Source organism: Aythya marila (assembly GCF_965140915.1).
Source record: "Aythya marila genome assembly, chromosome: 2".
Classification (NCBI taxonomy): Eukaryota; Metazoa; Chordata; class Aves; order Anseriformes; family Anatidae; genus Aythya; species Aythya marila.
Window position 1 is genome coordinate 112469085 of NC_139043.1, and position 22819 is coordinate 112491903.

General features: G+C 46.6%; 1 protein-coding gene across 1 annotated transcript in view; it reads left to right on the top strand.

Annotated features, from left to right (window-relative positions):
- The first annotated feature begins 231 nt into the window (after positions 1-231).
- The window catches only part of GAREM1 (GRB2 associated regulator of MAPK1 subtype 1), a 101613-nt gene continuing 79025 nt past the window's right edge, over positions 232-22819 (top strand). The window contains exon 1 of the mRNA XM_082755247.1: positions 232-727. Within this exon, the coding sequence (XP_082611373.1) occupies positions 607-727 (121 nt within the window). The 5' untranslated portion in view covers positions 232-606. The remainder of the gene's footprint in view (positions 728-22819) is intronic.

The following is a 22819-nucleotide window of genomic DNA, read 5'->3' on the forward strand; positions in this document are numbered from 1 at the left end:
TCCTGACACGATCGCCCTGAAACGCGCTTCATCTGCTAGATGCGAGCGTGCAGGGGGCTTTCCACCAGCCCCAAGGAGGCCACGACCTGCGCTGGGATCGCCCGAAAACACTCGCACACACCCCAAAACCACCCCCACACGCACTCGCGGGGCTGCGCCTCGGGGGAGCGCCCGGAGGGTGGAGCGAGAGGGCTGGGCTGGGCTCGGCTGGACTCAGCGCGGCGGCGGCGATCCGCGCTCCCCGCCGTGCGGCCGGGCCGGCACTTTTTCCTTTCCTTTCCCTTCCTTTCCTTTCCTTTTCGGAGCGGGGAGGAGCGGCAGCTGCGCAGGCGTTGCTCGCACCCTGTTGATTAGTCAGTGCCGGGATGGCGCTTCCTGGGCCAGGCGCGGCGGCGGCGGCGGCGGCAGCGGGCGGCCCCAGCCGGTGCCGAGGGGCGGCGGGAGCAGCGGCAGCCGCCCGGCCGGCCTCCCCCTTCCCCTAGCCCGGCATGTCCCGCATCAAGCGGAGCTGAGCGAGGCGAGCTCCGTCCCCCCCACCCCCCCCCGACTCCTTTTTCCCTTCCTTCCCGTCCCGCCGGCGCTGCCCGCCCTGCTCCGGGTGGGAAGATGGACCCCGGCCCCTGCCCGGGCTTCAGCCTGAAGGACGTCAAGTGGAGCGCGGTGGCCGTGCCCTTGGACCTGCTCGTCAGCACCTACCGCCTGCCGCAGCTCGCCCGGCTGGACAGCGGTGTGTGGGGCGCCGGGGTCGGGAGCGGGATCGGGATCGGGATCGGGCACCGAGATGGCCGGGGGGGAGCAGCGGGGGGCAGCGGTGCCCGGCAGCCGCCGTGCTGCACGGGGGATGCTGCAGGGGGGCGGCAGATCCCGCACCGAGGGAGGCTGTAAAGCAGCAGGGGCGGCGTGAGGAGCCCCCGGGAACTTTCTGTCGGCGGTGGCGTGGCTGCCCACCTGCAGTTTCCAAGTCTGCGTGTGTCTCTCTCGCTGCTCCAGGACGTAAGCCGGCAGCCCGGGTGCTTGCTTTAGGAAGCAGCCCGGCCGGGGGACTGGGGGGGCTCTCCCCAAAAACTCAGACGGCCGCTTGGCGATAGCGCTGCGTGGCGGCTCCCCGAAACCCCTCCGGCCCTCCCGTCTTTGCGGGAAAGCTGACGATAACTCAAAACCGAGATTTTTGGCCGGGTTTGGTAATGGGGGGTACCCGATGGAGTGGCCCTGTCGGTGCCCGCTGCCGTGGGTCTGATAAAGTTTTCTCTTCGTTTGCAAAGTGACAGGAGAGTGTGGGCATTGTCCCCTGTCACTGCCCGTTGTGCCAGCGAGCCCTGGGCTGGTTTATTGCCTACCTGCAGCTCCCGTCATCCACGGGCGATCCCAGCCAGGGCTTTGGTGACTTTGTCCCTGGGTTGTGCAGTACTGGTGTTTCCTCAGAGCTGGTGCTCGGGAGCAGGTTAAAGGAAGGCGTCTTTGCCATCTCAACTGCAGCCGGCTGTTTTGGCACATCGGTGAGCTTGTGCTGTCCGGCGACAGCGGCCAAGCTGCCGTATCAAGGAGGACCTCCTGGTAAAACCTCCTGTCACTGGAAGCAGCTAAGATGGCCTCCAGTCACTGCACTTCAGGCTGTCAATTTGCTTGAGATTCCTGGCAGTGATTCAGGCTTTGACAGGGTGTATGTATATTGATGACTTATTAATTTGCCTCTCTGTGTCTTAGACTTCTTCCCAGTCTTCCCACTCCTCTTGAATCTCTTCATTGGGAGGGACCTGGAAGAGCCTTGTGTGGGTTTTGAGGAGAGGAATTTCTCCCCTCTGCCCCTTACATGGCCTTTTTTTTTTTTTTTGTTGGGGGGGGGGTGGTCTAGTGTCAGACCCAGTGAGAGGAATGTCTCTGAACCGAGACACGATGTTGCTGAGCTTGTGCATGGGCTGTTTGCTCCTGGTGTGCCTTAAAGCACGCTTAAAGCACGCTTAGCTTTCTTTGGCTGTGTCCTGGGATGGCCAGACGGGTGGCAGCTGTTGGTGAGCTGTCCTGTGAATGAAGTTTGACCCTATGCTAAGCCCTGCTAGGATAGAGCATGGAGCTAGCGTGGCAGAAAGGCTTTGGGCTGGAGCTGGCCGAGGTGTGGCCGGTTCAGAGCATGGGCAGAGGTTCCCGGGTCTGCTTTTACCTACTTGTACAGACATACCTTTATAACCCAAGGGACTACAGACGGCAGACAAATCAATACTTCGTAGAGAACATAGGCGCCGTGGTCTCGGTGGTGCGAAGGGGATGCTTTTCCCATTTCCAAAGGAGGCTGTCTGGCAATAAGAGGCAGCAGCCACGAGTCAGCGCATAGTGTCCCAAAGGAGACAAGTTGGGAATTGCTTGGTGCAGTACTGAAGGAAACACACGTCAAATCCATTCCAGGTGCATGTCATGCAATGCTTCAGCAGTTTAGGGCTACCCCTATTAACAAAGTAGTGTCTTCTGCGGCTTTTGTCGGGGTACAGCCCTGGTCTCCACATTGCTGAAGGCACAGCTTGCAGATAACCAACACACCTGAGTTTTAGTTGTGTGGAAGTGGCCTTGTCTGTGCTTTAAGCACTGAATTCCTGCTGAGACCAGCGGACGCTGCAAGTGTTCGGTGCTGTTGGAAGTCAAACCACCTGTAGATGTCTGTCTTCAGTCACCTTTCGGTGCTGTAGCTGGCTACCCTGTCTGCTGCAGCAGGTTGTTTCGAGACTGGTTGTTTCAGTCATGGTGAGGTTTTGTGACAGTCAGAACTTATTTCTTGTGGAGGACCAGGGTGTAGACAGAAAAACTGGAGACGTATTTTCTTAAGAAGAGGCCAGCCTTGCTGTGGTGTTTCCATACTTAATGGAGTTTAGCAGTGTAGGGGTAATGTTCTTGGATAATATGCACGCAAAATCTCCGTTTTTTCACCGTTGCCTCACCTTCAGGCCTTTCAGCTTGAAGGGGGAGGATGGGTATGATGAATGCAGTTTCATACTTCGAGTCTGGATGTGCAGCTCCTGGAAGAATGCCCTTAAGTAGTTCAGTTTGATTTCTTGACAGAATGAAGTTATGAAATATTTATGTGCACTAAATTTGGTCCTCTGCTAGGAAGGGAGGATTTTTCTTGATGATATGGGATAAGGGAGGAATGGGAGGAAGTATTCTCTTGTGCTACATGAAGGTACAGTTGGAAGTAATTAGGCAGCAGTGCCTACCTATCTGTCTATAAATGATAAATACGTGAACTTCTGTTTTTCAGGTGAAATTTTAGGACTGTACAGTTGGGTTCCAGGTTATTCTTTTGGATGCCAAGCTAAGTTTCTTAGATGGCCATTTTGAAGACGGCCTATGCCTCCAAGTTTGTTTGAATCAACTTTGTGTTTCACTATTTTGCTGGTGAATATCGTTACGTTAATTGGGCAAAGAGAATACAGAATGAAAATTCTGTCACTCCTGAGAGGAAGCAAATATTTTTCCAACATATAAACAACTTAAATATTTCCAGGGGACGGCTCAAACGCAAAGCTGCTGAAAGAGTACTAAGCACCATCTGAAAGAAAATGAATGAACTTTATGTAACACTGCATAATTCAGAGTGGGCTGCTGCAGATGAAAAGAAGCAAGATCCAAAGAGCGAGAGGCGAGCGAGCTTTGTGCTGTGTTTTTCCTGCCCTCTTCCCCCGGCTGCCCCGAGTTGCATTGTCACAGCGCAGTCCCACCCCAGTGACACTGAGAGGCTTGTGTCCAGGGTCAGCAGGGAAAGGATTTCGCTCTGGGATCCTGCAGCAAAAAGAGCTCTTGTCCGAGTTCTTGGCCATTGCAGGAGGGCAGAAGGTGCATGTAGCTGGTCCCTGGGAAGGCATGGATGTGGGTGCAGGCTTGGGCTGGCTGTCTTCAGGTTGTCGGCAGGAAAGGCAAAAAGTGAAAACATGACTGTTTTTTGGTAATTTGTAATGCTGAAATGATGCTGGCTATGATTATCTCAAGGCTTTAAATTTCTGATGATTATTTTTCTAAGGATAACTTTGGAGGGTAAAAGAGAAATGCTATCACAGTTAAGATCTGGAAAATGTCGTTTGCACAGAGCTGACCTTCAGGCCAAACTTTTCTTTGTAAGCTCCCTGCTTCAGGCTCCAAGAGTCTGTTTTCTTGTACTTGGTGGGATTCCCTTTCACCCTGCCACGGCTGCTGTTTCTGTAAGCAGTTGAAAAGCAGACTTTGCTAGAAGATAGTTTTGACCCACAGATTGGCTACGAAGAGTTCAGGCCTTGTGTATGAAGGCTAAAGTTTATGGGATTAAGAGGGCATCCTCTGGTATTTTATTTTTTTCACAGGGCTTAAACATATTTGTACATGCCCTAAAAATGTGCTTGGGAAACCAGTGCTGTAGGGATCAGACGCTGTGGCACTCAGCTGCCTAGGGGAAGACCTCAGCTTGTGGAGAAGTGATTCCCTGCTGTGCGCTATGAAAAAATGATGGTGAATTTTTCTGGAAGGGAGACTGAGGATCACTGCGAGCCATTAAGACTCCGAAGGAAATTCTTTTCTCTGCGGCATAAATGTGTGCTTGCTTTAAGATGAAATGACAGAAATAGTGGCTATTTAAAAAAAAAAGAAAAGATCTATACAATGGGTGACAATCTATTTTTAAAAAAGTGGCTTCTTTTTCGTACCCCTCACTAACCTCTTGTGAAGAGCAGTGCTGGGGTGAATAGTGAGTTTGTGCTGCTTGCCACAAAGAGATTGTATTTACTGTAGGTATTCAGGTTCCCTTTTTCTCTCCTTTCACTGTAATATCTGTCTACTCCAGGCATTTTCAGTGGCTCGTTGTTCCCTGCAGCACGTTATTGTAGGGCTTATTCCAGTTCTAAATATCTTGAAACCGAGCACCCTCGCATCTTATCAAAGACATCGTACTACAGAGGACAGCTTGGCCGTGCACATAATGAAAATTTCATATTGCGTCACTCCACAAACGCGGGTTATCTGTGCAGCTGAACAATGCTTGGAAACTACAAAGAATCTTATTCTTTTAAGGTCTGGGTGCTGCTGTCCGTGCTCTGATTGTCTTGAATGACCTCCTTCTTTCGAGAAGCTGTTACTGAGTGTCTCAGTATGCCTGCTGTTGATACAAGGGGGTAGGAATCACGCCGGGGTGGGACGAGGCTTTCAAGTAGACCAAAAGAAGGTTTCAGATATGCTCAGACTTGGGGCAGATGCCACGATCTGACTTCCCACTCTGGGTATGGCTGTCTGTTATCTTGGTAGGTGACACTTCTCGTATACTGTGCAGATGGACAAAATACCTATCTGTGTGGTGGTTTTGTGTTGTTGTTATTTGTTTTTTTGTAGCCTTCTGATCTCACAATATGTTTTATCCATAAGGCTCAATTTCATCCTGTTGTGCTGAGCAGCTTTGAATCTCCACCTGCTTGCTCTGTATGTTCTGCCATTAAAGCATCATTTCGGATCATCATTTTCTTGCTTTCTCTTCTTTCCTACTTTACCTTGTTGTCTGTTGTGTCTCCATCAAGACAATTGAATGAAAAAAACAGTTGACAGGTTGCCACTAACCACTGCTACTGTTTTGTGTTTTTTTTTTTCCTTCCCTTTTCTCCGGTTGGCAGAGATGTGTTCCAGAAACATTTTAGTGAAAAAGCTTTTAATTCATTTAAAATCTGCAGCTACCGAACGGTGTCTGAGAAAATTACCATGCCCTCCTGGAGATGGAGTCCAGTAACTTGGCAACACCCATTCCCAGGAGTAACGCTGGCTTCCAAGTGAGGCAAACAACAGTTCAGCAGCATACCTGTTTTACACCTAAAAATCTGTGGTGTTTTTTGAGATGCTTTCATGTTTGGCACTGGTTTCACGTGTACTGTGTGCTCTCTAGCCACTGTGCCATTTGCACTGCACCAGGTCTTTGGTCGTGCTGTAGGGCTGCTAAGATGCAAACAGTTGCCTTCCTCTTGTGGCAGACTTAATAAATGTTCAGATTTCTTACTGATGTGCATGATGATCTTGATATTGGCTTCCAGATTTCTGACCCAATTAGACAAAGCCTCTGCATATGTACCAGAGAAAACTCTTCCTGGACAGTTAAGCAGTTCAGGTGTTGGCTGGTGAAGTGTTGCTCTTCTTTTCCTAACTAGAGTTCAAGACCCGTGTCTTTCAATCCTTGGCTGAAGTCCTAGGGGAAGCTTAGTGTCTTGGCTTTTTGTTGTTTGTTTGTTGTTTGTTTTTTTTTTCAATTTAAATTACTTGTAGCTTTTAGATAAGGCACAAGATGTACATAAAATGAAAATAATTAAAGTGTCCTAAATGGTTACTAAAACCCTTAATCTTAAAACAAATGTGGTGTGATGAATCATACGCTGTTGTTACAAAATAAGCTAGTGAGGAATGGTACACGGCTGGTGTAGGAGAGAAGGGCTTTGTTGTGCTTTTTTTTTTTTTCTTATGCTTTGTCTGTAAATGCTGTTCTGGGACTAGGTGTTCCTGCTTCAGTGATTACACGGGTTGGCACTCCCTGTAATGGCCCAGTGAAGGCATCCCAAGGGAGTATGCCAAGAAGTAGTGCTGAGAGATACTGGACAACGTGGTCTGGTGCTCCAGGATTCGATGTGACCTGGGAGGAGAGCTGCGTTGTGTTCCAGTCATTCCTGCAGTGGTTTGTCAGCAGCAAAGGGCATGGGTGTTGCTGCATTTCCTCTTGGCATTAGGAGCAGTAAGTCGGTTGGATTAGGGAAGCTTAAGTCTCTCCCCTATAGGAAAATATTCATCAGCGTAGTGTGCATTGCATATGAGTCAAAAACCAACCTCCGTAAAACGCAGTGAGCCAATATTTCACGCCTGAAATTTGGGCTTGGAATGATGCTCCCCGTTGGAATGAGTTTTATGTGGCATGTTCAGCCTGCTTTTTTCATACCATTTATAGCAGGAGCAGCCTGGGGAGCTGACTTCGCTGCACCTTCACCTGTAAGCCAAGGCTGCTCGTTAGAGCAGCTGATGCTGGGATCTGAAGGCACGGTGCAGGGGCATGAAATCGAGCTGGATGAGCAGATTGAAGAGTCAGGGCCACGTCTGCCTTGCAGTCTTCGTGGTGGTGCATGCATGTCAGCATAAAACTTTTAATGCTGTGTCTCTGCCAGAGCACCTGAGCTCTTGGGTGAGGCACGGCATCAGCCAGAAGAGCTGCTCTGCCTCCAGACCTGCAGCACCCCGCGAGTGCATCTGTTATGGAGGCTGCAGGTGGTGGGGAAGAAATCCTGTATCCTACAAGATTTGGCTCTGGACCATATCCCTTGTCTGAGAAGCGATGCCTCCAAGCCCTGCAAAACACACTCAGCATCTGGATCGGGCCCCGGCACGGACCTGATGAGGTTGCTGTGAGGAGTTTTGGTGTGGCAAGGTGTGCAGTGAAGACTTGTGCTCTTTGCTCTCTGGGCTTTCTGGTGCGGAAAGGCGTGTGCCGATTGCTCTCGTGGGGCTGCCTCCGATCCCTGTTTTATTCCCCTGCGCCCAGACCTTGCTTCTGGGTACGTAGCCAAAAGGGGCAGGTTTGGTCTTGGAAGAACAACAGGGAAGGTGCTCTGGTGGTAGTGTACGGTTGCTTGGAGCTTCCTCCAAGTGCTCATCTTCAGGAAATGCAAAATTGTTTTAAAAGTGCTTGTTGTTTGTTGGGTTTATCCTTCCTGCTCTAATTTGTGCAAGATGTAATCACGGAGAGCTTGGACTTACGTGTGTTTCCGTGACCTGTGAGCATGTCATTGGGCTCCATTGAGAAGAGACATGAATCCTTGGTTCTCTTTAGAAGATTTAAACGCCGTCTCAGAGGCTGGAAATGCCTGAGAGCTCGCTTGGTTGCTGAAGTTGATCCTGGAATTGCCTCACAAGTTGGCTGAATCTCAGTGACACAAACATAGATACTATCTAAAACACAGCACGCTGCAAGAATACCTGCAAAGAGAGCAGGGGAGGCTTTAGTGGTGGCAGTGAGGGAGCTGGGGGGTTTCTCTTGGCAGCCCAAATGGGGGAACCCAAGCAAACCCAGAGACCGAGATCCCTCGGGATCACGCATTGTTCCACTTTGTGTCTGCGCAGTCAGGACAAAACTTGCAGCTGGTTTGGGCGAGGAAATAACTCGCTAGGCTGCAGCTTTTCCAAAAAGGACCCCGGGGCTGGGGCTGCTCGCTGGCTGAACAGCAGTTGCCCGTGCCGGGGTGCTGTGCAAGGGCATGCGGTGCCGGGTCATGGCTCCGCTCTGCAACTCAGGCAACTGGGATATTTTGGGGAGGATGTGGGCTGATCGGAGAGCATGGGGAAGTAACAGCCCTGAGCTGTTCATTCACAAGATGTTTTCTGCACTGCTGGTACAGGAAAAAAAAGAATAAACTGGTCTTTGTAGGATGGCACAGGGAACTGAGAGGGCTTTAGCTGTATTCAGATTTAGGTTAAACATTAACCACTTCCAGAAATTCTTTCAAAGTGCTAAAAGGCTGAATCCTGCTGTGCTGGGATGGTGCTCAGGGCACACATGGTGTGTTTCTCCCTCCTCCATGGAGGGGCCGAGCGCTCGGGGTGAGTCTCTGGGTGCACCCCGGGTCCTGCTCTCCCCTGGCCTCTGTCCCAGTGTTGTGAGGCCTTGAGAGTCCCAAAAAGAGAAAAGAACGTGTTTGACCATATTGTTTTTTGTTTCTTTTTTGGAGGTCTTAGGTTGCTGTTTGAGCAGCATGTAATAGGAACCTCTCAGTGATGTGATATTTAAAGGGCTGTCTGCCAAACGAAGCAGGTGAGAAAGCTGCCTGTGGTTTTCTGGACAAGTTCTCTGCTTTAAAAAAAAAAAAAAAAAAAAAAAAAAAAGTAATAAAATAAAAGCCACTCCATAACTGCACAGTAGTTCTCATCCTTTAGGGCAGTTCAAGAACACTTTCTCAACTCTGTAGGAGAGTGGAGAGTGACTGGCTTCCCTGGGTAATGAGTACAGTAAAGTTAAACTATGTTCATTGTGGGTCACTGTGGTCCTGGATCAGATTTTTTTTTAATTATTTGTGGATGTGCCATAGTTTTGCACGTGCTGGCCTCTTTACAGGATAGTATGTCCAGAGCTCTCTGGGAATGGAATGAAGAAGTGTTCAGCCTCTGTGAACTGGAAAATCTCCTTGTACTATGAGTCCGCCTTTCAAGAACAATCGCTTTGAAACTTTGTTGGCCTCTTTCCTGAGGAGAAAGACCGTGCATGCCCAAAACTGACCTGAGAGTGCAAGTGGAGAAAGGTAGCTGTGTGTGCCTTCGGCAGCCGTTTCCAAGTTGTGCCTGCTGGCCTTATCCGGGAGCCTGTGCCCCTCACTCGGCTGCTGAGCCTGCTGCTGGGCTGCTGGACCCAAACAGAACACAGTCTCTTTACATCTAGGTTTGTAAGAATCATGTAGTCTAAATACTTAATTACTAGATTACTTCCAGGAACTATTTTAAAGTAATCCATACATCCTCAGATACCCCCTGCCATGCATTAGTTTTTCTGTTTAGCACCTTTTTATTTTTGCCTTTCCCCCCCCCCCGCCAGTGGCAATTTTCACATAATTGTCCCAATAAAAGCATGCACTGAATATTTGTGTTGCTTTCTGGCACTTGAGCATTTTGAGGATGAAAGAGGGAAGGTTGTGTTTGTGGGAAGATGCCTAAAGGAAACCTTTTATCTGCAAGCAAGAACTTTTTTCCTTAATAGGTATTAAGAAAAAAAGCCAAAGGTGCACAGATCTTTCCTTCTTGTCCAGAGATCCTGTTGCCTCTTCTGATGGCTCCATCTCAGAGCATGGCTGGGTTCCAGGAGCTGCTGGCTTTCCTGTCAGCACCATTCAACCTATGCCCTGCGTTACTGTCCTGCACTGGTGGGCTTCCAGTAGGTGTTAGGAGATATCTGCAGGCATTTCCAGGGTTGCTGTAAGACAAAACAAGCAGTACAGTCTAGCCGTAGCAGAATGGAGCAGTGCAAGGAGCTGCTGCAGGTTTTCTGTTGCCCTCTCTTGCTTCCAGATAGGACATTCCTCCTTGTCACCTCTTCCAGCAGTACTGGTACATTGCTGTTGGTCCTGTCCTGTCCTCCAGCTTCTTACAGCTCCTGTGCAAACTCTGCTTCTTATTCCCTCTGTGCCCTCATCTTTTCCTCCAGCTTTGATAAGATCAGGGATGAGCATCCAGAACTTGTTTCTTGGCCCAGGCAGCAGCATGGTGCTTGGCTGTGGGTGTACCAGGGGTGATAGCTGTGCCTGTGCTACCACAAGTGAGAAAGCGTGCAGGGAAAGTCCTTTCAGACACTGCTAGAAACTTGAAGGCTTCTAGTCCCTGTGACCAGAAATTCAACCTTCAACTGGTTGCTGTGGGAAGGAAGCAAGTATTCTGGACCTTGCAGCAGAGAGGCGGTATGTATCAGTGCAGATAACATGGGATCTCCCTTGGCTTCTACTCTTTTTCATATGTTGACCTGCTGTTTGGTGTAACGTAGTAAAGGCGATTTTGCTGGCAGGACTCAAGCATGAGTTGGAAGGTTTTGCATGTTGTGCTTCCTTTTCTCAGCCAGCACTGGCTGCTTGCTTGACCTGCAGCGAGCGAGTGGAGATAACTGTGTGTTTGTAAGAGCAGTACTAATCCTGGTCCATTTGTTATGTGGTGTGACTGGCTGGAAGGAGAATTTGGTGTGTGTAAGCCACCACTCTTCATTGCTGAGAGGCCGGTTACTAAAACATTCAATTATTCCTGCTTCTTTCCTAACAGTTCTGCTCAGGCATCTATTTAGCAAAAGGTCAAAACGCCCCTTTTGCCCTCTGCAAGAGGCTATCAACACACATACTGGCGAATTCCCGTGCTCCTATCTGAGATGGGTTTATGTCATTTGTTTTATGGTCGGACTATTCCTGCCCTTGTCTCCAAATATGGATCTGCATTATACTGATACATCCTGTGTTTTCCTGCTGTATATGTGAGTCGCAGAGCTGTTGGGGCTGTGTATGAAAATACAAAATGTGACCAGCTACATATGCATGGTGTTGCAGTCAGCGAACCCAGGATGTGGCTGCAGACAAATAGCAAAGCTGCAGTACCACTGCAGCTGAATGTAGGGCAATCCAGAGGAAAAGATCGTCTTTGTTGCGTGCTTTATGGGTTTTATTGTCAAGTATCATTTGTGTTCCTGTCAATATGTAACGAAATATCTTAAGACTGTGTAGCCTGTGGGCAAAGATAAATTTATCCTCAAGGGGAAAGTGAGGCATGATGGGGTTTTCTTAACTGTCATTTCTGTATGCTGCTCACCAAACCTAGAAGCTTTCCCTCTTCACAGGAGGTACATTCTTTCTTTTTGTGCATTGTGAAGATGATCAAGGTATCACCAAAGGGACAGCGTTCTCTTATCTCTTATGTTTTATTAAAAAAAAAAAAAACGCATTCTTTTTATGCCTTACAGTTGGTGTAGGTTTCTCTGACACAATAAGAATTAATTGTGCTCGGGATTAGGACTGTTCTTGGCCGGGAAAGAAGGAGGTGCAGCTCTGGCTGCCTTTCTCACGTTAGCGTTCCCATATCGCTCAGATACTCCTGTACCCGCACGTAACCAAAGCGAGCAGGTGGGTACCTAATTACCCTCGAACACCTACAGTCTCTGCACACGGTCAGTCCGGCTTTGAAGAGGAGGCATTGCCCTGCTGTTGGTGACTCTTGTGTTTTACCAGGAGGAGCAGGACTGACGGAGCTGAAGCACAGAGACAGAGAGCAGCCCCCAGCGAGTGGGCGCCGCGTCCGTGCCCTCGATCGATGCCCGGGGAGATGAGGCGGTCGGCTTGGATAGCAGCCAGCGGGCAGCCCAGCTTCGGCACGGAGCTGAACTTCTTGCTTGCTTTCTTCCAGCTGGTTTTATTCCTGTCCTTAGCCCGGATGCAGAAATCGAAGGCAAATTGGAAGATGAGTTCTTTCAAAGCCAAAGCAAACTATGCATGAGCAGCTCCTGCGTTTTGGCTACTTGCTTTTTAATTGGGAGTTTGTCCAAGATGCCTGAAGTTCAAACAGGGATCACTGCCGTGCAGCACAAAGAAGCACAGTGTCTCTTTAGGGCTTGGATAGATAATGAGAGGACTGAGCATGCCTACTTGGCTAGTATTTTAAAATATCATCTAATTATAAATAACTGACAATAGGCAGCTCCCTGGCTCTCATGCTGTGCCCAGGAAAAGTCTGAATGAATAGGCTGCTTTTCTATCTGCCAGGGCAATCTAGAATCACATTCTAGATCTTAAAGCCAAGAGGTTGGCAGGGTTAAAGGTCTCTTTGTGGGCACCCTGAACCTAGAGAGCTCTAGCCAGACTTCCCTGACCAGGCTCCAACCATCCCACCTGGGGAGAGACAGCTTCTGCAGCAGCAAAGTTGTGCAGCTGCCTTTGGTTCCTCAATTAAAGCAACCATTTTGTTGCTGTACTTGGAAATAAATAGGAAGCTAGTGAAAGCGTGTAGTGCAATGCTAAATGCTGACCTCCCACCTCTAAGTATTAAGCTTCTCCAACTAGGCAGCCGATGTTAAACAGGCACTTGGAAGTGTATCCTCCAGTGGCCCTCTCAATATTTATAGATGCTTCCGAGCAGGAGCTTCCTAGCATGAGGAGTGCTTGCCTCTAGTAAAGGAAAACCTCAGCTCTCTCAATGAGGTATTTAAAGGAGCTGCTTTGGATGGCACCGTGCTGCTCAGATGTCCCATTGCTGCCGTGCTTTGCTTTTGGTCAGGTAGTGCTGTCCTTCTCTTAACCATACTGATCAGATCGCTTGTGAAAGTTACTGTTTGGGGTCTCAATTTATAGATTGCCTGATTGCAAAGCAAATGTTTTAAATCTCCTTTCCTTTGTCAATGAGAATTAAAAAGGGAAAATAAACTAAATGTTATGTCTACATTTAAATTCCTGTCTCCTTGTCTCTATACTAACACTAAAGTAGGCTGGAGCCTGCCTTGCATGCAGTGAAAATTGTTCAGCTTTTTCATTCTCAGTACTATGAACCTGTGAATATTTTAAGTGTAGTTAAAGCAGGGTTCTCTGCTCTTAGTCTTACAGCTTCAGATTTGTGAAACAGAAAATTTTCTTCCGTAAGAATCTTGGTTTTCAATTAATTGGGTAATTCTCAGATCATTTTTTCCCTTCAAGTCTAAAATACAATGATAAATAGTTAGCACTATTCCACATGTTTTTGGGTATTAGAGCATTTTAAAGAATTGCTGAGGCTTTCTACAGTAGTTCATAAGTAACCAGGGTAATGGACTGCTCTGTTGGATCAATCTTACAGCTAAATCTGTGATGCAGGTACAACAAATATACAGTTACGTTTGATGTTCAGCATTAATAAGAGTAATTACGATAGTGACAGAAAGTTACTGTGTTTTGGAATGCACATGTGAAGAAATTGTTGTTCTGAGTGTTGTTTTGTTGTTATTTTTTTCCCCCATGTGGGGGTGGAGAGCAGGCTGTGTTGAAAGATGTGCTTTGGCTTGCTTGGCTGCAGTTCATAAAAAGTAAGGTTTCTTGTTCTGGGATGTTTGCTCTGAAGGCTTGAAACAAACGCAAACAAAACTCGGTGAGATCTGTGGTGTTACCCTTATTCTTTTTTTCCACTGGTTCTTTCTGAACACAAAGAAAGCACCATGCCAAGGTTCAATCTGTGGGAGTGATGAAGTCAGTGGAGCATTCCTCACCGACGGCAGTGCCACCAGCATTCAGCTTTGTGTTTATTTGAAGTATTTGTGCTCCTCTTCCCCGCAGTAGGTCGAACAGGTTTTCTGAGACTCTCAGAGATGATGTCTCTCTGCATTTGCAGCTAGAGGAAAGCTTGTATTGGAACAAACTGGATTTTTCAGTGGATTAATCTGTCCCGTAGCCTTATAACAAGATTATGGTTTATGCTGATTTGTTGCAACAGTACTGGTATATCTAGTTGTTCCAATAGCAAAATGCTAATCCTGAAGAAATAAATCTGTCTTCTTGCTGGCAGGCATAAAAAGAATAGGGGGATGGGAGTCTCTGCTCTCTTTTGGGGTATTAGTGGATGATAGCCTGAGTTCAGCATCAGTTGGATTGAAGCAATTTGATTGTATCTGTCTTTTGCAGAGGGATTGGAAATTGCAGAAGCAAAGCCTTATCTCCTTTCTCTTGATTGTGAAATATTTAATGGTCACCCAAAGCAGTGTTTGATCACAGTGCTGTGAGGCTGAGGGATTACAGAAACACAGGAAGCGCTGCAAGAAGTGGTTGGGCAGTCTGAGGGCAAGGCTGTCCTTGCCCCTTGCTTTGCAGGTAGGGTCAGTGAGGCAAACTGGATGCCCTGTTCTTGGGATACCGCCAAAGATTGTTGCAATTTGGCCGCCTGTAGCCAGCAACAGTTGTTCCAGCCAAAGCAAAACTCCTGGGGAGCTTGTCCTAAAGCAGCAGGAAGATGCGGCGCCTGTCCTCCCACAGAGAAGCATCGCTGTGTGGTGTGCATTCGCCTTGATGCTGTGTGTTGTGGTGCTTGAAGCCAGGTTGATCCAGCATTAAGAGAGAGACAGAGAGACTTTTGTGGCCTGTTCCCAGCCGTGCTGCGGGTGCAGCCTGCCGTGGACAGCTTCGGAGCTGTCTGACTGTGCTGCAGAGGAGCGGTGTGCTGGGAGCACTGACTGACTGTGGGCCAGGCCTTGGCCTGCTGCACTCCCTCCATGGCCTCCCTGGCAGCGAGCACAGTGTTTGAGCTTTGTGGCCTTTGCTAAAATTGGGTTTGGGATTATGGATACCAGGCACTACTTGGCATTCAGCTCGTTGAGTTCTTGGCTTATTTGTGCCTTGCTCGTGAAACGAACACAGGTTCCCTTCCTCCGCCATCCGAGGCCGAGGGAAGCGTCATTGCTGGTACCGGGCCGTGCTGCTCTTGTGCTGTCAGGGGAAGCCTGGAAGAGCTGCTGGAAGATGTGGATCTGTGCAGTTGACGACACTTCAAATCAGCATTGTATTTCTTTTGAGAAAGAGGGGTTTGATAGGAATTTGAATCATGACAGAAATAGTTCTTGGTCCAGGTAACAGGAACCAGTACAAATGAATGTGCTGCTGGGATGAAATAGTTGAACAGAAACATCATCAAAACTACTCAGCAAATTAAGAAAGGAAGCTGAAAAGTGAGGTTGATTATCAACAGTCCTTGATAAAACTGCAAATTTTATTCCAGATCTCCGTGTTGCTTGCTCAGAAGGTTGTGCAGCTGGGGACAGAGACCTCTACTCCCATCCACTGTGCTCAGACACAGATGAGACCACAGTCAGGCTTCCCTAATGAATTGGCCCACTTTAAATTAAAAATTTAGTATACTACACTTTATATCCCAGAGATGATTAAATGTTAATGTGTTTTTTTGTTGTTGTTGTGTGTTTTTTTCTCCACCTTGCTCCCAGAAACTACAATATTTACCCTTCTAACTCACTGGCAGTCTGCATTAAGATTACACATGATCCACCCCCATGCACGTTGTTTTGCTTTTCTTTAAACAAAGAAGTTTATCTGATCAGCTAGATAATTCTTACTTTTTTTTTTTTTTTTTTTTGATGTCTGTATGGAATGACAAAGTGAGACTGATAACATGGAGAGGCTTTCAAGGAAGGTGTGTTTTTGTTTTGTTTTCCCAGTAGTAGTGTTTTCTACAATTCAGTGCTCTTTTACTTTTCTTCTATTACACATTTAATGCAACAGTAACTCTTCCAAGCCTCTGTTCAGTCATAGTGACAAAAAAAGTAACATTTTCAATCCTTGTAGATTTCCTGTTCGCTAGTGTTGTTAAAAGTGGAGTTCTTCATGTACCAAAATAGTTGTGAGGTTTTCTTTCATTCCTTTGTTAAGAAAAATTAGAAGGATGTGAAATTTTTCCATACAAAACCCTATTGCTGCTTCAAAATGGAAAATTCAGACGTTGTTCTCATCCTATTGAACTTTTTTTCTCTGACCTACATTTAGACAAGTTTTATTTTTGCAGAAAGAATAGCACTGGCAGGCTGAACAGCTCATTGAGATTTGACTCAGTAACCAAATACACTGCCAAAGTTAAAGCAAGCAAACCACCCTAACTTAACACTTACTGCTCTTTGACATTGAGTTATGTCCCTATAGGTGTATTCCCAACAGATAGGCTAGAGTATGATGCAGCATGCAGAAAACAAAATGTTTGATTTCCTTCCCCAACCCTCCTTCAAAGTTCAGATAGAAGTTATTTGCCATGAGGAGTATTTCGGTGAGCAGGTTGCATGATCTGGTATTTAAATAAATATATATGTGTATGTATATGTCATTATCCTAATTTGAATATTCAGACTTAACAAGGAGTCTCTGTTTCTTCCCCTAAATGTAAAGACCAAACTCAGCATTACAAAAGAAGAAAGCTTTAACTGTAGGAGAAGAGGCACCTGTTCCAGTAAAGTAATATGACTGAGAGTTGGGGATGAAAGAATATATGCTGTGGTAGCATTGTGGTAGGTTGCAGGTTGGATTGATCTGTCCCATGTGCTGGTACAGCTTCAGTCTGTCTGAAACTGTATGACCGTGAGATGACTTCAGGTGAAGTCAGTGCTTCTGAAGCAAAGAGGACATTTGCTCACTTGTTTCTCTCCTCACCTTGATGGTCTGTTGACAGCTGCCTTCAGATCGTCATGCACCACAGCACTGTAGGTATTTGGATAACCAGTAGCATGTAGTTTAGTTCGTCTTTTGAGTTGTCACGTCTCATTTCTTTTATTTTTCCTCCATTGCATGTATCTAAACCATCTTTGGAGTGGGAAGCACTGTGCTTGTGTGCTGGGAGGAGCTGCAGCTTTTACCTGCTGTGAATCTGCCAATGACTTAAAAAGAAACCAAGTTCATCTTAGGATGCTGCCTCTGTAGGAGCTATGTGACTAGCAAATATTGGCAGAAACACAAGTTGGCCTTTTCAAAAAACAAGACAACTTTTACTAGTTGACTGGCGTACAGTATTGTAGATTCTTTCTTTTGGAGTGGAAAAGCAGGGCTGGCATTTCTATTTGTGCTAGCAGTGTGACCTCCCTCTGACCTGAAACATCTCTGTGCAGAGCCATGAAGTCAATAATGGTCTCTCTCTTTTTTTTTTTTTTTTTTTTTTTTAATAACAATGGATTATAATTTCATTTTATCCTGGCTGGAGCTATGCTTTGTTTTTCCGTGGTGCTGTAGGATAAAGTTGAGGTGTATATTAACACATGGCTTCTTGTTTGGCCCTCAGCCAGGGAAGGAGTCCCTTCTGCTTGTCCAGTGCAGCAGATACTGTGCAAGTAATGCTCCTCAGTGCTATAATAGCATGATAAATAAATAAGCACCTGTCTTTTTATTTTTATTTTTTTTCCCAGTTTCTAATCATTCTGCTTTCTGTTAGCTTCCAATTGTGGCAAAATAAGCCTTATTTGATCGTCTCTCATGAAATTAGCCACGTGCTGACAGGTCTTCTTAGTGATTTCATAGAATCATTTGGATTGGAAAAGACCTCTAAGATCATCAAGTCCAAACATTAACCACATTTCACCAGGCAGCCACCTCTTCGCTTTCCTCAAATTGACCCCTCCGTCCTAGCAACTGCTGGTACAAGCTCCAGCGAGAGACACTTGAAGCTGCTCATTTGCGTGTCTTTTTGTAGTTACCTGGCTGAGCACCCACTGAAGTGATTTTTAATGTTGCTGAGATTTTCCTGTATAATGTTATGTTATGTGATTGTGGAACATTAGATGGGGTAATTAAAACCCACCACCTACTTAACTGACCAAGGCAGCCTGGGTGATGCACTTAATTGTACAGCAGCTGTTACCTGGATGCAGATGGAGTTCACACTTAATGAAAACACATGGCACCAAGTCTTGATGAATTTTCCCTGGGGTTTAGCAGGCATCTTCTTCACCACCTATTTCACAGAAGTGATCTTAAGATTGTCACGAGCTATTTTCTGTAAGCCTTTTTGTTCCAGGAAGAGCAGATTCTGCATGCTTGAACTAATGTGCAAGGGACAGCATTAAGCTCGCTTTACAGTCCTCTGTGATGAATGAGATGAGAGGAATGTCTCCGTAACCATCTTCCTGGCAGGAGCTGATGGTATCCAGTTCATCTGGCATGTGTAAATGCTATCTGTTATGTTGATGGAAGCTTGCATGGACTTCCTCTTTCTTTGAATCGCTCTTTACCTACTATTCTCATGCCTCCTGATGAAAAGCTTGTGTTTTAAAGGGAGTGATGTCAACTCCCAGCCAGGATGGCAGTGTGTGGCATTATAAAAATGTTTATATTCGTGTAGATTGCTGCTTATTTTTAGAAGTGTAGTTTCTGTGAGTGAATGAGTCATGGTATTCTGCACATTCTGCAGTGACTTAAATGTCAGCCTCTCAATACTAGAATGAGAACCCTAAAAGTTTGTGTTTTTTTTTTTTTTCTGGTGTTTTTTGTTTGATGTTTTTCATTTGTTTCATTATTTTTCTTTAGTGGTTAGTGTTGAAAAGTCACTGCTATCTTTGGCAAATGAGACTATGTGAAACCAGGGTGAATTTTCTTTTATGGGACTTATTTAAAGCTTGGCCCGTTGTTGATCCAGAGGGAGGTGAAGAAGAGATGGCAGTGCTCAGACCCTTCAATACTGGAGGGTCTTCAGCTCTACCTCAGAGCCTTTACCCTAAATATTTAGAAATTGGGAAATACCAAAGGAAATAAAAGTGCACGTCCTCAGAGGGTAAGTGGTTACTACAGCTTGCAGGGAGGTCGGTTCTTCCTTGTGTGCCGCAGCATTGCCACGTACAAGGTCAGGCCCAGCACGCAGCCAGCTACTGTTTCCTCATCTGGTTCTGAAAAACTGCAAGTGAGAACAGAAATTCATCTCTGAACTTGTAGATTGTAGCAAGACCGGGAGCAGGATAGCTCAGCTTTTAACTGTTCATCTGAGAGTGGAGTGTTTACAGTGACAGAGCCAAGCTTTGGCAAACGCGGATGATACCGTTTTGGAACTGGAAAGAATTATGAAAGGTGTATTGGCATTTAATGTAGGTGGTATTTAATAAGCATGGGAATCTAGATTAAGCAATTACCTTTTTTTATTATTATTATTTCGTTTTTCAACTGTGCCAACATGTGAACAATTTTCCTTCCGTGGTCAGCATTCCCTCTGCAGTAGCCTTTGAACAGCAGCGTGCTTTGCAGTATTTATGGTTTTCAGGAACTGTGCGGAAATGAAGTTTTGCCAATTATATAACTAAAAATGGCAACATGCCTGATTCAGAATGAATAAATGAGCAGCTGTTGCGATGCTGCTTAGGTGATCTGTGATGAAATAGCCTGCATCCTGCTCTCAGTCGCAGCGCTTATAGGATGACAGCTTGTTTAGGAACACCGGCTAACTTCCCAGCTCAGAGGTGTGAGGCTCTTATTGCAAGGCACAGTTGGGTGCCGATGCTTTATTTAGGATTTACACGCTGTTAGCGAATCATGGGTTTCTTAGTGTCGGGCATTATTATGAATATAGGTGACTCATGTTTTGGAAAGGTAGGGAACTTGAGGAGGGGTGGGGAAATGCATGTGATAATTCATTGCTTCTGACTTTTATTTGGGAGAAAAAAAAGTACTCAAGTATTTGCCTGTAGATTCTTTGTAGTGGTTTAATTATATTGCAGGCATTCGGGGTGGGGAGGAGAGGGTGAGGAGATACAGCTAATCCATATTTGATCATAAGAGACAAAACTGTTACTAAAGATGAGTGGCCTGTGCTCTATTTTCTCATGGCGTCTGGCTTTATGTAAGCAGTCGTGTAGGAGGATGTTGAATAGGTGAGAACCGAGTTGCATAGCTTGTGGATGGGAAGCCTGCTGACTTCTCTCCCACATAGCTGAAATGTGATTAATGAAAGGCTTGCATAACCTGCGCTACTGAGACGGGGGAAGATCAGATTGGATGCGTGTGGCTGTTTTGCAAGGTACGGTTTGCTGAGAGAAGTGTAGAGGGCGAAGCCTGGGCTGTGCTTGAGCCGGGACCTGAGCAGCACAGCCTGCTTCAGAGACATCTCCTGCCTGAAAGGTTCATCTCTCCAGGAGGAGACTGGTCTAAAGGCACTGAGCAAGTCAACGGAAGAAAACAGAAGAGCTTGCACCGCCACACTCTGTTGTCTCATTCATGTTCAACTCTTCCTTGTACTTGTGGTTTTGCTAGTCCATTAATCCCTACAAGGAGCATCTTTCTATAAAGCCACCCCAGGCAGCTGATCCACCCACAGCTACAGGATATCAGGACGTGGTACTGACAGACCTGCCCTTGTGCAGGAGGCTTGCATCCACCCCCCTCCTCCGCTCCAGCTCCATGGCAAAGTGCAGAACTCGTTTCCGACTTAATCAGCGTGAGCGAATGATTGTTGTAACAGGAATTGTGGTTTCCAGGGTTCAAACAGGAAAAAAAAATGCAGCTACTTCCAGCTGCAGACTTCATTAGGTAGTCACTCGTGGGCCTGCCTTGGTAATATCTTTTTACACTCACCTGTCCCACCCAGTTTTCAGAGTAACCACTTAAGCAGATCATGGCTTGTGAGCCACGGCTGGAAGCTCCTTTTCATAATGGGTATTTTTTTGTTGTTGTTTTTCCTGAGAACGTCTTTCTCAGACTCTTGGAGGATGACCCATACTATAATTATTTCCCTGCAATCCTGGCTGGTACAATTCAGCCTTTCTTTAGGTAATGGCCTGAAATTACAACTACAAATTGTAAGGCATGGAAAAGCATACCAGAGATGCTTTGTATTTTCTTCAAAATTTGTTTACCATTGTCAGTGAAACTAGTAAAATACTAGTTCTTCCCTTAGGTGTCATTGGTTTTGTTTTGTTGTGGGATGGAATAATTACTTGTTGCCATGGATTATAGAAAGCAGGAGCGTAAGTCTCTGAACTGAAACAGGAGTTTGAAGTAACACCATGTATTATTATCATTGTGTTTTCCGACAAAATTTCGACTGTGCTGCAGTAAGACGAGGAGACTTTTTATATCTATTAGGAGTCGCCTTGTGAGCAGAGAGCAGAAGATGCTCAAAGGCAGGTGATTTGGTGAAATGTAGCAGGTGTGTGACTCCTTTAACAAGTACCTGACCGTCCTTCCAGATACTGGAGGGACTGCAGAGCTTTCCTGTGCTGCCTGGCCCTTCTGTCACTCAGCCCTAGGCTTTCCGAGGTCCCCTCCATGCTCCCAGCACGGTGAGGGTGCCGGTGTGGAGACATGGTCCCAAATAGCTCTTGGAAACCAGCTCATGAAATATTGTGCTTGTGTTGTTGGAAGCTGCACTGTCAAAAAGGAGCAAATTTGGAAATGGGACCTCCACGGGGCAAAGAGTAACTGGAACTGATGAGCTCCATGTGCCTTGGGGTTGCCCACCCACTCCTTTAAGTTGAAGCCCCACATGTGCAAAATGGGAACAACTTGTTTTAAGGTCTAGCAGAGCCTGGGAAGCCCTGAGACGGGTCTGCCCTTAGGTGACCCCCATCCACGTTTCTGCAGAAATCAGCCAGAACCTGGCGGTCCGCGGGTGGCAGAGCAGTCGGTGGCAGTGGTCTCTCCTGACATGAAATCCAGCAGTTCTCACACCCGCCAGCTGCCGTGTTTTGATTCGTGTAGGAGGGCATTTCTTGATAGAATGAGAGCATGAAATCAGGCAGGAATGGAGGGTGCAGTAACCACCGCACGCGGGGGAAAAGATTGCCTGGTGTGGGCAGAAGGAGCACAATGGGAAGTCTCTCTCCTGGTGTCGAGCCCGAGCGGGGAAACGTCTGCTGCTTGAGACAGAAAGCCTGATTCTTCCTCTGCCTTAAAAACATGGGAGGACAGGGAGGAAGAAGTGCAGTTTGCTGCGGCAGCTGAAGGGAATGGGTTTTGTCCAAATGTGATGCCAGGGCTAAACCGAATGCTTTATTTCTGGCTGCAACAGCAGAGGGTCGGTGGGGGAGAGCAAAAATAAAAAGTAAAGCTTTGTTATTCTTGGCCTGTGGTTAGTGTCTACCAAGTGTTTCTGAAAGTTCATGTGAGTGCTTTCAAGACACCTTGAGAAAGGTGTCCTGTAGTCTGTATGTGAAAGACCAGGAATGCAGGAGAGCATTCTGCTATGGTATCCCCTGCTCTATAAAATTTTGCGCCTGTATCATCCTTGGTATGTATATCTAGTACTTTGAATAGTCTAACGTGGCCCTTGCAGTCACTGGAAAGCCAAGTGAAGCAGTGTTGTCCAGGTTAGGCACTGCAGTCAGTGGAGGAGGAGAGGAAGGTGCTTGTGGAAATACAAAAGATTTGGGACAGATACGTATAAAGGAGAGCCCTCTGTCTTGTGGTGCTTGGGATGGACTTGGCAGGCACCAGAGCATGAGAAGGGGCATTGCAGGGGTGAGGTAGGCATGATCTGTGGGGGCTCTGGGTTGCATTTATCTCTCATTTATCTCGACTTTGGTGTGTTAACATTTCCCACTCTGCTCCTCCTTGTCCTATCATTATCTGACCGAGCAAAAAGTTGCCTTCCATCTTTTTATAAGCCCCCTTAATTAATTTTAGATATATGCGAACAGCTGACTACCTAGTGACAGAGCTGAGATCGCTGTATCTGCAGGTTAGGTACCCAGTTTCTTAGTAGTGATGAACAAGGTTTGGCTTCAGGTGGCTATAGGTTAGTGTGGTGCCGATCTTTTAACATACAAAAAGGTACTTTCCTCTTGATACCTCCAAAACCTCATAACTGATATGTTTATTTATAGCTTTCCTTTATCTGAAAGTTAAGAAGTCTC